We start from the raw sequence: 13,185 nt of genomic DNA on the forward strand, positions 1-13,185 counted from the left end.
TCATCTGTGGAGACAAAATGTTTCCTGGAAATAACCCCAAGCATGAATTTATCATGAGTCCTTGTATAAAGGACACTGAGTGACATAGTGGGCAATATATTCAATTCTGTTTTCATAAAGACAGAAATGCCATTAAGTTGGTCAGTTTCTCACATCAGGGTTCTCTGAAGACATAGAGCATAACATTAAATCATAACTCAGAGAAGGCATTTCTTTAAGGAACTCCAATAATGAAGACTAGGGGAGACACCTTTGGGTCCATTCCACAAACATTACTGAGCACCTAGTCAAGCATCCATCCATCCTTCCGGCCAGCCAGCCAGCCAGCAAAGCTCTACTGAATGCCCACCATGTACCAGGCACTCTAAGTGGCACTGGTGAAGATTGCTTGCAAGAGCTGACACCTGGACTGAGTTCTGAAGGACAAACAGGAGGACGCCAGCCACAGCAGGAGGAGGACAGCATTCCAGGCAGAGGGAGCAGCAGGCACAAAGGTCCAAGGCGATGGGGAGAGAGAAAGCACGCTCATCTCAGGAGCACAGGGCCTCCAAATGGCTAGAGCATGAGCGGGTGGGTTGGGGGAGCAGGGAGACAGGGGCTAGAAGAACAGGGAGGGGCAGGTAACGGAAGCCCCTATTCAGAGAATCTAGCAGGGAGCTTGGCCTTCACTCTGGAGGTCATGGGGAACCGTCTTGGGAAGGTGTGGGAGCTGTAAAATCAGGGTAGTGCTTTTGAAATCACTGGTGGCAAAGAGGAAGCTACGTTGGATGGGGTGAGAGCAGAGCTGGGGCACTTGTGATGTGGCTGTTGTAAAGAAACTGGAAAGAAAGACCGGGAGGGCCCTCACTGGGCCCTGGGAGATATTAAGGAGGCAGAATTTAGATGATTTGGGGGCTGCCTGGAGTAGGGACTGAGGGGGTCTGGGATGAGGCCCCAGGTTTCCAGTTCAGGAGCTTGTGGACATGGAGGCACTGAGCACAGAGGCGGGGTGTGGTGACAGGTTAGAGGCAGGGGGAGTCAAGGTGTGAGCAGGCTGGGGCACAGTGTCCTGCGGGACATCCAAGAGGAGAGGATGACGGACGCTCTGCAGGTACTAGGGACTCAGACCTTCAGGAGGAGGTTTCTGCCAGAGGCAACTCCCAGTCCACCAGGGTACAGGCGGGGACAGGGAGAAATCTGACAATTACAGAGCCCAGAGAGTGCACAAGGGAGGTTCTCCGCCCTCTCCCTGCCTTCCCCCCCCCCCCCCCCCCCCCCCCCCCCCCCCCCCCCCCCCGTCCTTCTGCCAGCATCCTGGGCCTCAGGAGTGCTGCAGAAGCCTCACTCTGTCTCCTGGACAGGGCCACCTCTCACCTGCCTTTCTCCCTAAACTAGGCCCGGAGCCCTCCTCCTTTCCATCCCATGCTGTATCTCTCCCAGAGTAACCAGTCATGCTTCGTTGTTGAACTCCTTCCTCAATAAACTATCAACACCATGAGGGCAGGCCTACTGGCCAGGCCTTATTCTTCGTATTTGTTACCTCAGTACCCAGCATGGAACCTGGCATGCAGATTAATGTTTCAGACATGAACAAATGAATGAGTGAGTGAGGAGTAAGCCAATGACTACAGAAAAAAACACGAAGGGGTGGGTAAGGGTACTGTTAGCTGCTGTGACACGCTCCCAATATTTCAGTGGCTTAATGCTGTTAGAGATCATTTCTCAGGGGCACCGGGGTGGCTCGATGGGTTGAGCACCCGACTTCAGCTCAGGTCATGATCTCACGGTGTGTGAGTTCAAGCCCCATGTCGGGCTCTGTGCTGATGGCTCAGAGCCTGGAGCCTGCTTCCGATTCTGTGTCTCCCTCTCTCCCTGCCCCTCCCCCACTCACACTCGGTGTCTCTCAAAAATAAAATAAACATTAAAGAATTTTTTAAAAAGATCCTTTCTCAGATCAGGGTGTTTCCGGTGTCCCTGTTGGGTGGTAATTTTCCTCCACACAGTGATTTGGGATCCAAGCTTCTTCCAGCTTGTGGCTCTGCAGTCCCCAAGGGACCCACATGCTCAGCCAGCAGATGGAGGAGGAAGGATGAGAGGGTTTTATGGGGTTAGCCTTGCAGTGGCTCACACCACTTCTGCTTACATTCTTTTGGCCGGCACCTTGTTTCATGACTTCACCCAACTACAAAGGGGACTGACCGGAAAATGTAGCCACTTCTCAGTGACGCTTCAGCACTATTGACATTTTGGGCTGAGGAATTTCGGGGGGTGGGGGAGATCTTCCCTGGGCACTGTAGGATGTTTTGCAGCATCCCTGACTTCTACCCCCTAGATGCCAGTAGCACTCTCCAGCTGTGACAGCCAAAGAAGGTTGCAGACATTGTCAAGTGTCCCCTGGGTGGGGGGGGCAATATTGCCCCTGATTGAGAGCAGTGCTGCGTGCCATGGAAGGTGAAGCATGCGTTTTTGAGAGCCAGCTAGCTGGCCATGCTGCAAGGGGCATCCAGCAGGGGGAGTGGGGCGCGGTTAGGAAAGGCTACCTGGGAGAGGCGACACTGAGCTGAGTGATGGCTAGGACCATTTACTCCACACAGTGAGAAAAGAATGGTAGTGCAGTCGGAAGAAACAGCATGAGTAAAGGCACAGAGGCGTGATAGCAGAGCTGACTAGAGCTTCAAGTAGAGACGACAGCCTAGAATAGCCCTTGTCCTGTGCATTATGGCCTCTGACAAGCTGAGGAGAATTCTGCCCTCTTTTGCCACTGATGTGAGCGCTGTCCCTTGCCTTGTATCACAAACACATTTTTCTATAAGAAATGTTAAAATTTGGGGCGCCTGGGTGGCGCAGTCGGTTAAGTGTCTGACTTCGGCTCAGGTCACGATCTCGCGGTCCGTGAGTTCGAGCCCCGCGTCGGGCTCTGGGCTGATGGCTCAGAGCCTGGAGCCTGCTTCCGATTCTGTGTCTCCCTCTCTCTCTCTGCCCCTCCCCCGTTCATGCTCTGTCTCTCTCTGTCTCAAAAATAAATAAACGTTAAAAAAAAAAAAAAAGAAATGTTAAAATTTGGTGGCCCCAGCATTTGGTGGCCCTGGAGGAAGGGCTGACTATGGGCCCTTCTCACTTCCCCCTCCTGGATTCTGTGGTCCATAGCCTCATCACGCTTTGTTCTGGGCTTTTCCTTTCTCAACCCTTGCTGTCACCTTTCCCTGGGAAGCAGATCACTGTCATCTCCACAGTGACAGCCTTGCTCTTGGGAAATACTAGCTTCTGTCTGATCATGTTCATGATTTCAAATCCCCACCCTCCACTCAGACCCCAGGCTTTTCCTTTGAGCCCTTGCCTTTGTAGCCCTTCTCTGCAGTCCTGCTCACCCCTCAACATCCATTTCTGCCCTCACTATTTACAGCATAGGATTTGCCCCACCTCCCACCCCTGGGCTTCAGAAAGCTCCTTCATTTTCTTCTTGGGTCAGAATGAAAATTTCAGGGCATCAAGTCTACAGCCCCTGTTTGAATCAGGCTGAGTTCTCCAGCGCATCAGGTCTTGTTTTCTTTCTAAAATGAACTCTGATCTTATCTAGATATTAAGCTTATCTTGGCGAGTCACTATACTGCATTGGGCTTTTTTTGCAACATGATATCGTGGAGACATCTTGACCCGTGGCTGCCTATTGCTCTGGGGAGAACGGAAGGGGCATGTAGGAAGCTAGCCCCCAGGAACTGGGCTAAGAGCCACACTCTCCTAGGCTACAGGGTGGAGGGTTGTTATCACTTCTTGGACTCCTGCCTCTCCCTTGCCCTACAAATGTTCCTGAGGCTCCCATCTCTGCCTGTGCCCACATCACTTCCAGCAAAGACTACTGCGGTAACCTCCCCAGTGCACTCCACTTTTCTGCCCTGTCCTTCCCAACTCTTCCCTACAGAGAAGTCAGGGCACATGCCAGGCTGTGCCCCTTGGCTTCTACTTCCTAGAAATCAAAGTCCACCTCTCCAGTATTCAGAGCTGTCTACCTTTCCAGGGTATCTCCTGCTAAAGCAGTCACACTACACACAGCCTTAACAAATCTCTCTTTAAATATATATTCTGACCATCATGCATTTGCTTTCTCTCCTCCCTCCACCTGAAAAGTCCTCTCCTGTTATGGGCTGAATTGTGTCTCCTCCCTTAAATTCATATGTTGAAGTCCTAACCCCCAGGACCTCAGAATGAGGCTATATTTGGAGACAGGGTTTTAAAGAGGTAATCAAGTTAAAATGAGATTAGAGTGGGCCCTAAACCAATGACTGGTGTCCTTTTAAGAAGAGGCAATCTGGACACAGACACGTATAGAGGGGAGACAATGTGAAGACATAGGGAGAAGGCCATCTACAAGTCAAAGAGGGAGGATTCAGAAGGAGACAACCCTGTGGACACCTTGAACTCAGACTTCTAGCCTCCAGAATTGTGAGAAAATAAATTTCTGTGATTTAAGCCACACACTGTGTGGTACTTTGTTATGGCAACCCTAGCAAACTAACAAACCTCTTATTTCTCACTGCCTAAGACTAAAATCCAAATTTCTCACCATCCCCTGTGATTCTGCATGATCTGGATCCTGTGCTCTCACCTCCTCCCTCACCTCCTGGGTGTCCCCTCTTCCTCACCTTGATGCAGGCCCACACCCCATCTCCTGTGTCCCTATCCCTTTTGGGGGGCCTTGCCCATGACCCCTGTACCAAAAATCCCTTTCCCACCTCTTGGCATGGCTGTGTTGCTTAATTTAGATCCCACTTTCAAGGTCACCGCCTCGGAGAAGTCTTCCCAGACCTCCTATTTAAGTTATGTTCCCTCATATTCTTTCTCATGGCATCATGAACTTTTCCTTCATTGCATCCTTAATTTGTGATGTTATATATATTTATTTATCACCTATCTTCATCAAGCCAGGGACTGTTCACTTGGGTGTCTGTTCATTATCTAGTGTCCAGTGTCCATCATGTAATCACGCTCAATAAATATTTGTTGAGTAAATCTTCACCTTGCCAAAGTCTCTACCCAGGCCTCAGGGTCCAGCCAAAATCCTACTTCCCTCCTCGCATGAGCCTTTCGATTCTCCAAGTCCCAAGACAAGCTTAGTCTTGATATGTCTCTGGAACATGTCCCTTGCGTCATGGTGATCACCACTGCCATGTGTGTGGGGTTCCCACCTGTGCCCCACATCCTCCCCAGCTGGACTACACACTGTCCACATCTGCATTGCCCACAGCATAGGCTGGCACAGGGCCCAGAGCCCAGGAGGCCTCAGTAAAAATGTACGTGGACCCAAATAGATCAGAGAGGGACGAATACTGGATGAAGTAACTGGGCCATTTACAGGAATGAAAAGTGCGCCCCTGCCCTCCACAGCCCCCAAAGAGAAGGATGACAAATACACCTTTTGCTAAGGAAGGTTTGGGGGCAAACCTCAGTTGTGGGCTGCAGCCAGAGAGCAAAGTTCTGGGGAGGGAGAGTCCACTGGGCTGGAGCCCTAGAAGTATAGAGGGGCCCAGACTCTTCTGCCCAGCTGTGGGCTGCTGGGGAGGGCTGGGTATCTGCCAGCTCTTCGAAACTCGCTGGCAGGAGAGGGGGAAGGCCCAAGCTTTGGAGCCAGGAGCCCACCCCAGGGAAGGCCCCAGCCAATAGCCCCCCAAGGCCGCCACCCACTCACCGCAGAGCCAGTCCCTCTCTCCTCCCCAGGACTGGAGGGAACGCCGAGGCCAGTCGTGGCTGGCTGAGCCCTCTCTTTCAGGGGCTGGGCTTGGACAATGGGAAGCGAAAAGCCCCCTCCCCGCCGCCCCGGGGACATAAAGCAGGCCTTTCACTGTGGAGTTCTGGCTGCTTCGGTTGGTTCTTGGCACCCAGCGAGGCAGCTTCAGGAGGGGCGAGAAAGCAAGTGTGTTGGGGGTGGGGATGGGCCGGCGATTCGGAGGAAGCTCGCCGGCCCTGGGCCACCGGGCAGGCTCCCCAGCTGTGGGATGAGCTCATGCAGGGAAACCGGAACAACTTGGGGTGGGGGAGGAGGGGCATCAAGGAGGCTGGGAGATCGTGGCTTTGGGGAGCAAGTTTTTCGTGGGGAGCAAGGACAAGCATCCACTCCTCCGACCCTGCCCAGCCCATCACCCTCCCCATCTGAGATCGACAACCTGAAAGCCCTTTCCAGGCTCTTTCCCAAAAATTCCCAGGCCCCACGGACCGCAGGCCACTGCCCCCTGGGCTCGCAGACACCCGAGCTCCGGCTTGGCCAAACCCCCTAAGCCCGGAGCGCAGCCTCTCCCGGTGCCTTAGGCAAAGGGGGTGGGGTGCTCACAGACTGTTGTGCCTTTCCGCTGGGCGCGCCAGCGGGGGCTTTCCCCACCCCCAGCTTTGCCCCTCCGGGTCCCCTCCGGCCTCACCCCCCCCCGCCCCCCCCCGCAGCATCTCTTCCTCCTCGCCCAGAGTTTGGCGTAGACAGCGAAGGAGCCATCGTGACTGACGGAGGAGCCTAGGGAAGGCGAGACAGAAAGGGCGACCGAGTGGGGGTGGGGGATGGGGTGGGGACCGACGCTGAGCCCTAGGGGGCAGGCGGCAGCGGCGACAGGGGAGAGGTGGGGGAGCAACTCACGCCACTGAGAGAAACTCGCCGGGTTTGGGGCCGTGGCTGGGAGGGGTGGGGGAGAAGAAGCAGGGTCCGGCTATTTAATTTTGAGGATAAATTGTACAAGTAACTCTCGCACCGTCCTTCCACCAACCTCACCTGCCCCAGGCACCCCCCTCCACTCCCTCCCCCACCTCAGCGCACACATGCACTCTTCCCTCCATCCCGATTTTGTCTTAGGGCAGGGGTAGGACCGCACTGAGCCAAAGGGACGGGTCGCCACCTCCCTCCCCTCCAATTCTTAACCCTGGATGTGCGCACGCACACCCTTCTCCTGGGATGGGGTAGGAGGCTATTGCGAATGGGGCTCCTAAACATAGTCCTCGGCCCCAGATTGTAAGTTCAAAGCCACCACCCATGATCAGCTCGTAGGAGCCGTGACTTGGGAAACCGCATCCTTCTTTGGTTACCTTTTCCCAGACAGTATTCCAATTTCCAAACGTGGAAGAGGCTGGTGTGTGTGTGTATCACTGTGTGTATGTGCGCGCGCGTGTGTATGGGGGGGTGGTGTATTAATGGGTAATCTTATAAATGGCAACGAGAGGACTGAACTTAAAAGAAACTGGTCAATTGTAAAACAAACAGGAATAAACAACCCTTTAGATGTAATTTGTGGTTTATCTGGAGGTGGAGGTGGCGCTGAAGAGGAACCCCCACCCTCCAGTATTTTTTTCCTTTGCTGCGCCTCCACCCCCAGCATTTGGAGCGATGGAGAAGCGGCTCCGGAGTGATTAATCCGGGGATAATTCACCCCCCCCCCCCGCCCCCCGGCGCGAACCCCGCGAAGCGGGATTGGAGCGAGTCATTTCCGAGAGCGCAGCGCGCCTCTCCCCGGCCGGGCGGACACTTGGTTCATTCCAGCCGCAGAAGCTCAGGGCTCCCGCGTACCGGGATTTTTTTCCGAGCAGAAAAAAGCTCCAGAGCTCTCCTGACCTCCTTTCTCCTCGGCGGCGAGCGGAGCCTCTCCCTCGGCGCTGCCGGCCGCGCCATGCCGCGCTCGCTGGGACGGGAGCAGGGGCGCTGCGGCCGCCCCGCGGGGAGGGCTCGCGGCGGAGCCGGGATTTCGGCGCTCGTGCCGGGCGCGGGGAGCCGCTGGGGCCGCCCGCCGCCGCCGCCAACGCCGCCGCCGCTGCTGCTGCTGCTGGGCTGGGGGCTGCTCAGCGCCTCGGCCGCCGCGGGTAAGTCCGGCCGCGCCGGGGAGCCGCGGCGGCCGCGCGCCCCACCCGAGCCCCGTGCCTACCCCTCCCCGACACGGTCCCTGTCCCTTCCCCCGCTCTCCCCCTTAACCTTCCCCACTCCCAGTCGCCCACCCTCCTGCTCAGCCTCGCTTCAGTCGGCCCCCCATCCTCCCCCCGCCCCCCACCTTCAGCGGCGTCCTCACCTCCACCGCCACCCTCACTGCTACCCCCAGCCCCAGCCGCAACTTGGCCGGATCCGGCCGGCGCGGGGGCCTGGGAGACCGACATCCCCGCCAGGGGTTGAGGGGCACCCGGACCGTGGCTTCAGTTGCTCCAACCTCCCAGCCCCCCAAGGTGCCAGGCTTTTCCCCGATAAACTTTCCTGGAGCCCTCCCCCCACCGCCGCCTCCCGATTCCGGTTGGCACACTGGTCCTGGGGGCTGGAGACGAATGGCGTGCCCCCTCCGCGTTTCCGCGTTTGCGGGGTCTGCCCTTCCTGCCCCCGCCCATTTTCTGGTGAATGAAGCCCGCGCCCCAGCCGGAGCCGCCTCGAGACTGCGGCCACCACCTCCTCCCCAAGTGTCCCCCTCCCCCGGCGCTCGGGGCTAGAAGGGGGGAATCAGGTGGGCGCGCGCCCAGGGCCGGGGTCCCGCGCACGCCTTGCGGGAGGGCTCAGGTTGGGGGCTGGAGGGTGCTGAGCCACCGGGAGGCGGGGGCGGCGGTTGTGCCCGGGGGCGGGGGAGGGAGTGTCGCCGTCAGGTTCCGCGCCGCCACATTCCCCTCGGTTCCCACTCCGCGCCAAAGTGCCCTTTCCCGCGCCCTGCTGCAGCCGAGCGCTGGGGCTGCGGCTGCGGCGGCGCGGGCGGCGGGACCTGCTCCCTGCGACCGAGTCAGGGAGGGGGGCAGACCCGGCGGGTGCGGCGAGTCCCGGAACTTCGCGGGTGTTTGGCTGCAGCTGGCGTATTGGGGAAGGCACGCGGACCTTCGGGAGAACCCAGTCTCCAGTGGGGATCACTGGCCCCGACTGGTGCCCTTCCACTTTATCTCCTGCACCCCTCTGACGCTCAGCTCTAGCCACAGCCTAGAAAGTTCCGCGTGCCCGGGTGGGGACGGGTCCAACGGGCGATGCCTGGGGCCGCATTTTCATTTAGCCCAGAGGCTGACACTCACTGGGGGAGAAAACCGGTAACACCTGCTGCCTAGGCCTGGACTAGGAACACCTCCGGCCTGGATCCGTGCTGGTTTTGTTTTTGTTTGTTTTCTTGTTTTTTGGTGTTTTGTTTTGTTTTGTTTTGTTTTTTCTTTTCTCTTTTAAACCACCGATTGAACCTCTGAAGGCTTGGCCTCCGCCACTCCAGCATCCTAAGTGCTCCCTTCTTAGAAAGTGCGCCCCTTCACGAGAGAGCTTTCCGCCCCGCTCTGGGTTCCAATATCCAGTGAACCCGTACCTGCAGACAGTCACCACCTCCTTAGCCGGGAATGTTCCGGTTGCTGGTCTGGGAAGGCGGCCCAAGCTAGCCTCAGCTTTCCCATCCCGACTTGACAGGACTTTCTGGGTTCTCCTAAGAGTCATAGCTGCCGACACCCAGAGAGGGGCGCCCGCGATGCGCTCGCCTAGGAGCTCAGGCCTCGCGCACACCCACACCCACTGGGTGGCTGCGCTGTTCACCGCGACACTGCTGGTCACCCAGACTTGCCACATGGGCGGTGGGGGAACCGCTGCTATGGACTGTCAGGCCTCTCCGACGTTTGTCCAGGTGGGGCCCTTGCTCTGGCTCAGCAGACTTAGACTGCTCCTGATGTGATGGAACTGTTTTTCTAGCTAGATTTGTCCCTGCCCCTTGGGCATGTCATGTCCCTGGGGAAAGAAAAGGGCCGACTCACAGGAGCTTGCACACTGCTGGGGGATGCCGCAATCTTGCCTTGTAGAGATCCATTGGATTCCAGCTCTGTGGTCAGTAGAGCAGTGGTGGTGGTGGTGGTGAATTGCTGGGGGGAGGGGGCATTCGTTCTCTGGCGGGCACTCTGACTTAGGGTGCTTCCAGTGCATTTTTTTTTTTTTTTAAACCTTTCCCGCATTTTGATGTGCTTTTTGGCCTTGCAAGCAGCAGAGATTTGGAAATGGACTTGGTGACAGATGATCGCAGAGTTTGGCACTTTAGAGAGGGAAGCACATTCATTTTGTGTTCTCTTCACTCTGGTGACTTTAAAAGATGCTCAGGACTGAGCTGTCTCCCTCCCTTGGACCAGGGAGGACTGAATAAAATGAATATAAGGATTTGAAAAGGGGGAGCCTCCTCACCCACCTTTCTTGAGACCTCAACCCCTTCCATGTGGGCCCTGCCTCACACTACGCACCCCCCCCCCCCCCGCCCCCACTGCAGCCTCCATAGAAACCTCTCATCAACCTCTCTTAACTGTGGGTCAGTCTGTCTCCCTTCTTCTGTTTCCCCTTGGCCTGTGAACAGCTTAATCTTTAATAGAAAACAAGCTAACCAGATTTCTCAGCCTTAGTGACCTTCTGTTTACCATCCCATCTCTTTGCCTTTATGAGCGTCTTCAAAGGGGTCTTCAACTCACTTTCTTTGCTACCTCTCACTCACTGCAGGCTGCCTTTTGTCCCTAGGATAGGAATTCTCTAGGAAAGATCACCGATGACTATCCTAATTATCAAATCCATCCTGCTTACCCTGTTTATTTTCCTTTACCTCTCTGTGACTTTGAACACTTTGGGTTACTCCTTTCAAAATTTCTCTTCCTTGGGTTTCTGGGCTACGGTGCTTTGCTGATTTCTCTCCTACCTCTTGGTTGTTCCTTCCCAGTCTCTGGTGGAAGCACTTCTTCCCCTCCTGTAAGTGTTTCCTGCAGTGTTCCGTTCCTTGTGTCTTTCTTCATTTCCTTTCACCACTTTGTGGGTGAGCTCACCAGGGCCCATCCCTTCCACTACCACAGTGAAGCTTCCAGACATGCCTCCTGCCAAGACACCTCTGATATATCTATTGGCTTCCTAGTCCATCGAAACTCTGGGTCTAGACAGCCCATATATCCGACTGACTCTTGGATAACTTCACCTAGATGTTCCCCTTCCAAAGCAAGCTCATTACTTCCTTTCCTGAGCCTCCAGTATTCCACTTGTAGGCTGGTAGCACCTGCATCCTTCCACTTACCCAGCCCAGAAACCTTAGAGTCATTTTCAATGCCTCCCCTACCAGGTGGCCATCTAGTGCCGACCCTCAATTGCTCTTAACCTAGCTACTTTTCTCTGGATTCAGAGGCTCTGAGCATTGACAAGGCTGTCGTGCCTCCCATACGCTTACTAAGTAACTCAAAATAAAAGCCATATTGAACTGGAAGTATAAGGAATTCCTACAAACTTCTGATTTTTCCCATGCTGACCTCTTCATTGCTTAAAAAAAAAAAATCAAATACCAAATTATTAAAAAAAAAAAAAATTCTCCCTGCTTTGCTTGTTCCCTAAGTGCTTGTTTCCAGAGGTTTCTTGCATACTGGGACATTGATCATACCCAATGTTTGATTATAGTACGAATTGAATTGTATTCAAAGTATTTATTTGTTTGTCTCCTGTATTAAACTATGAGCTTCCTGAAGGCTGGAACAGTACTTTATTTCTCTTGATATCACCAGCACTCAGCTCAGGACCTAGCATAGAATTGGAGCCTGATAGATGGTTGTTAAATCAGTGGATGGTTTTTAAATATTTTTTTTTCTTGGACAGTTTTTTAAGGACTGATAAGGAGGCTAAATCAAGAGTTTTAGAGGGCAAGACAGCCAGAGGTGACGAAGATGCCCTGGTCCCCCGTTGCTCTCCCTCTAGAACAAAATATCACAGATTGGTAGATCGTTCCTTAGATTTCAGAATCGATGCAACAAGCCTTTAGATATAACTGTCCCCACACCCCCAAGGAAACTGTCCCCACACATCCCCAAGTCTCCAAGGACTTGAACCGCTCAGTCACCAGAGTATGGATTTGAATTTCCATTTGCAATTGAGCAGCAAGTTTATGGTTTTGAAAAAAGAAGCTGAGCATAGCAGATGATGTTGACCGTATCTCCAGCTGGCGAGAACATTGCTTTGTTGAAGGTGAGCCTGGAATCATGTGCAAGGGGACTAGAGAACCAGATTTTCAGGCTCTTAGATTGCAGGGTTTGGGTTTGTCCAGAAGAGTTCAGCAGGTGGCTTCGGCAGCATCACCTTGACCTGCCTCTGCTTCATCATCATTTTCAGGCCAGCAGGTAATCTGATTGCCCAGCAGAGCCAGATGTTCCTTGTGGGAGAACTGGTTGATCTTCAGACCTCTCCAAGCTCATGTTCTCCACTTGGAAAAGGGGCAAGTCATTCCTGCATTGTGGAAAGGACTAGAAATCCGAAATGCACCAGACGCAGTGCATAACCTAGCTCGTCCAGTGTGCCCATTTAGTGGAAGCCAGGGCTGGAGCGGTAACCCTGAGGACAAAGGACTCAGCTGAGAAGCCTGTGATCCCTCACTGTGGCCTGCGCCTCCCCCCACCGCAGCTACCCCCTAGGTATCCAAGGGAGTAACACTAATAGCTGGTGGTCACTGAGTCTTCATCATGTGCTGGTACCATCTCAAGCACTTGCTTGTATTAACTCAACCATCACAGCAATGTGGTCAGGCTGGCAATATTATTATCCCCATTTTGTAGGTGGAGAAATAGGTTCAGAGAGGATATGTAACTTAACCACATAACAAGTCAATGGCCAAGCCAGGGCTTAAAGCCAGTTTGTCCAACTCTGAATATCTTACTCACAACCCCACTGTTCAACTTCTAAGGGGGCCCAGCTGGCGCTACGCCCCCCGGGGATCCTTCTGCCCAGGCTGCGTGCCTCTGCCCTGCTCTTCCCCCTGGGCTGCCCCCACCCCGAGTTATGCTGTGCTGCTGTTGGCACTCAAGGCCTGGACCCCAGACTTCCAGCCCCTCACCTCATGCGGCGCTGGTCCATGCATCTCCACCATAGCTCCTGTGACTGCAAAGATGTCACCTTGGTCTGCTAGTCCCGAACACCCATCTTGATTGAACTCTGCCATGAACTATCACAATCCCCAAGCTCCCCTGTTGTAAAACTCATCAGAACATATTGGGATGTCTTGTTTAGCGAGGTGATACCTGTTTGTATCCCCTGAAGGTCTGTGAACTCGGGCAGGGCAGTGTAGACCAGACCACAGATACTCAATAAGCACCTGTTGAGAAGATCAGAGGCAGGTTCCCTGGAACCCAAGGCTTCCTGACCCTCAGACTGCCTTCTTGGACATTCCCAAGGCGAAGGATTTATGGGAGTGGGAAGGGGTGAAGACGCATCCCCTAGGTGGGAGGCAGCCCCAGCCCTTCTGGGTCTTA

The 13,185-nt window shown here is 54.5% G+C and overlaps 1 protein-coding gene across 5 annotated transcripts in view; it reads left to right on the forward strand.

Annotated features, from left to right (window-relative positions):
- The first annotated feature begins 7,484 nt into the window (after positions 1-7,484).
- CSMD2 (CUB and Sushi multiple domains 2) overlaps positions 7,485-13,185 on the forward strand; it is a 599,309-nt gene continuing 593,608 nt past the window's right edge. For all 5 annotated transcript variants that reach the window (XM_078452082.2, XM_078452083.2, XM_078452084.2 and 2 more), the window contains exon 1: positions 7,485-7,806. In XM_078452082.2, coding sequence (XP_078308208.2) covers positions 7,617-7,806 — 190 coding nt within the window. In that variant the 5' untranslated portion in view covers positions 7,485-7,616. The remainder of the gene's footprint in view (positions 7,807-13,185) is intronic.

This window comes from Panthera onca, chromosome C1 (genome assembly GCF_046562875.1).
Source record: "Panthera onca isolate mPanOnc1 chromosome C1, mPanOnc1 haplotype 2, whole genome shotgun sequence".
Classification (NCBI taxonomy): domain Eukaryota; kingdom Metazoa; phylum Chordata; class Mammalia; order Carnivora; family Felidae; genus Panthera; species Panthera onca.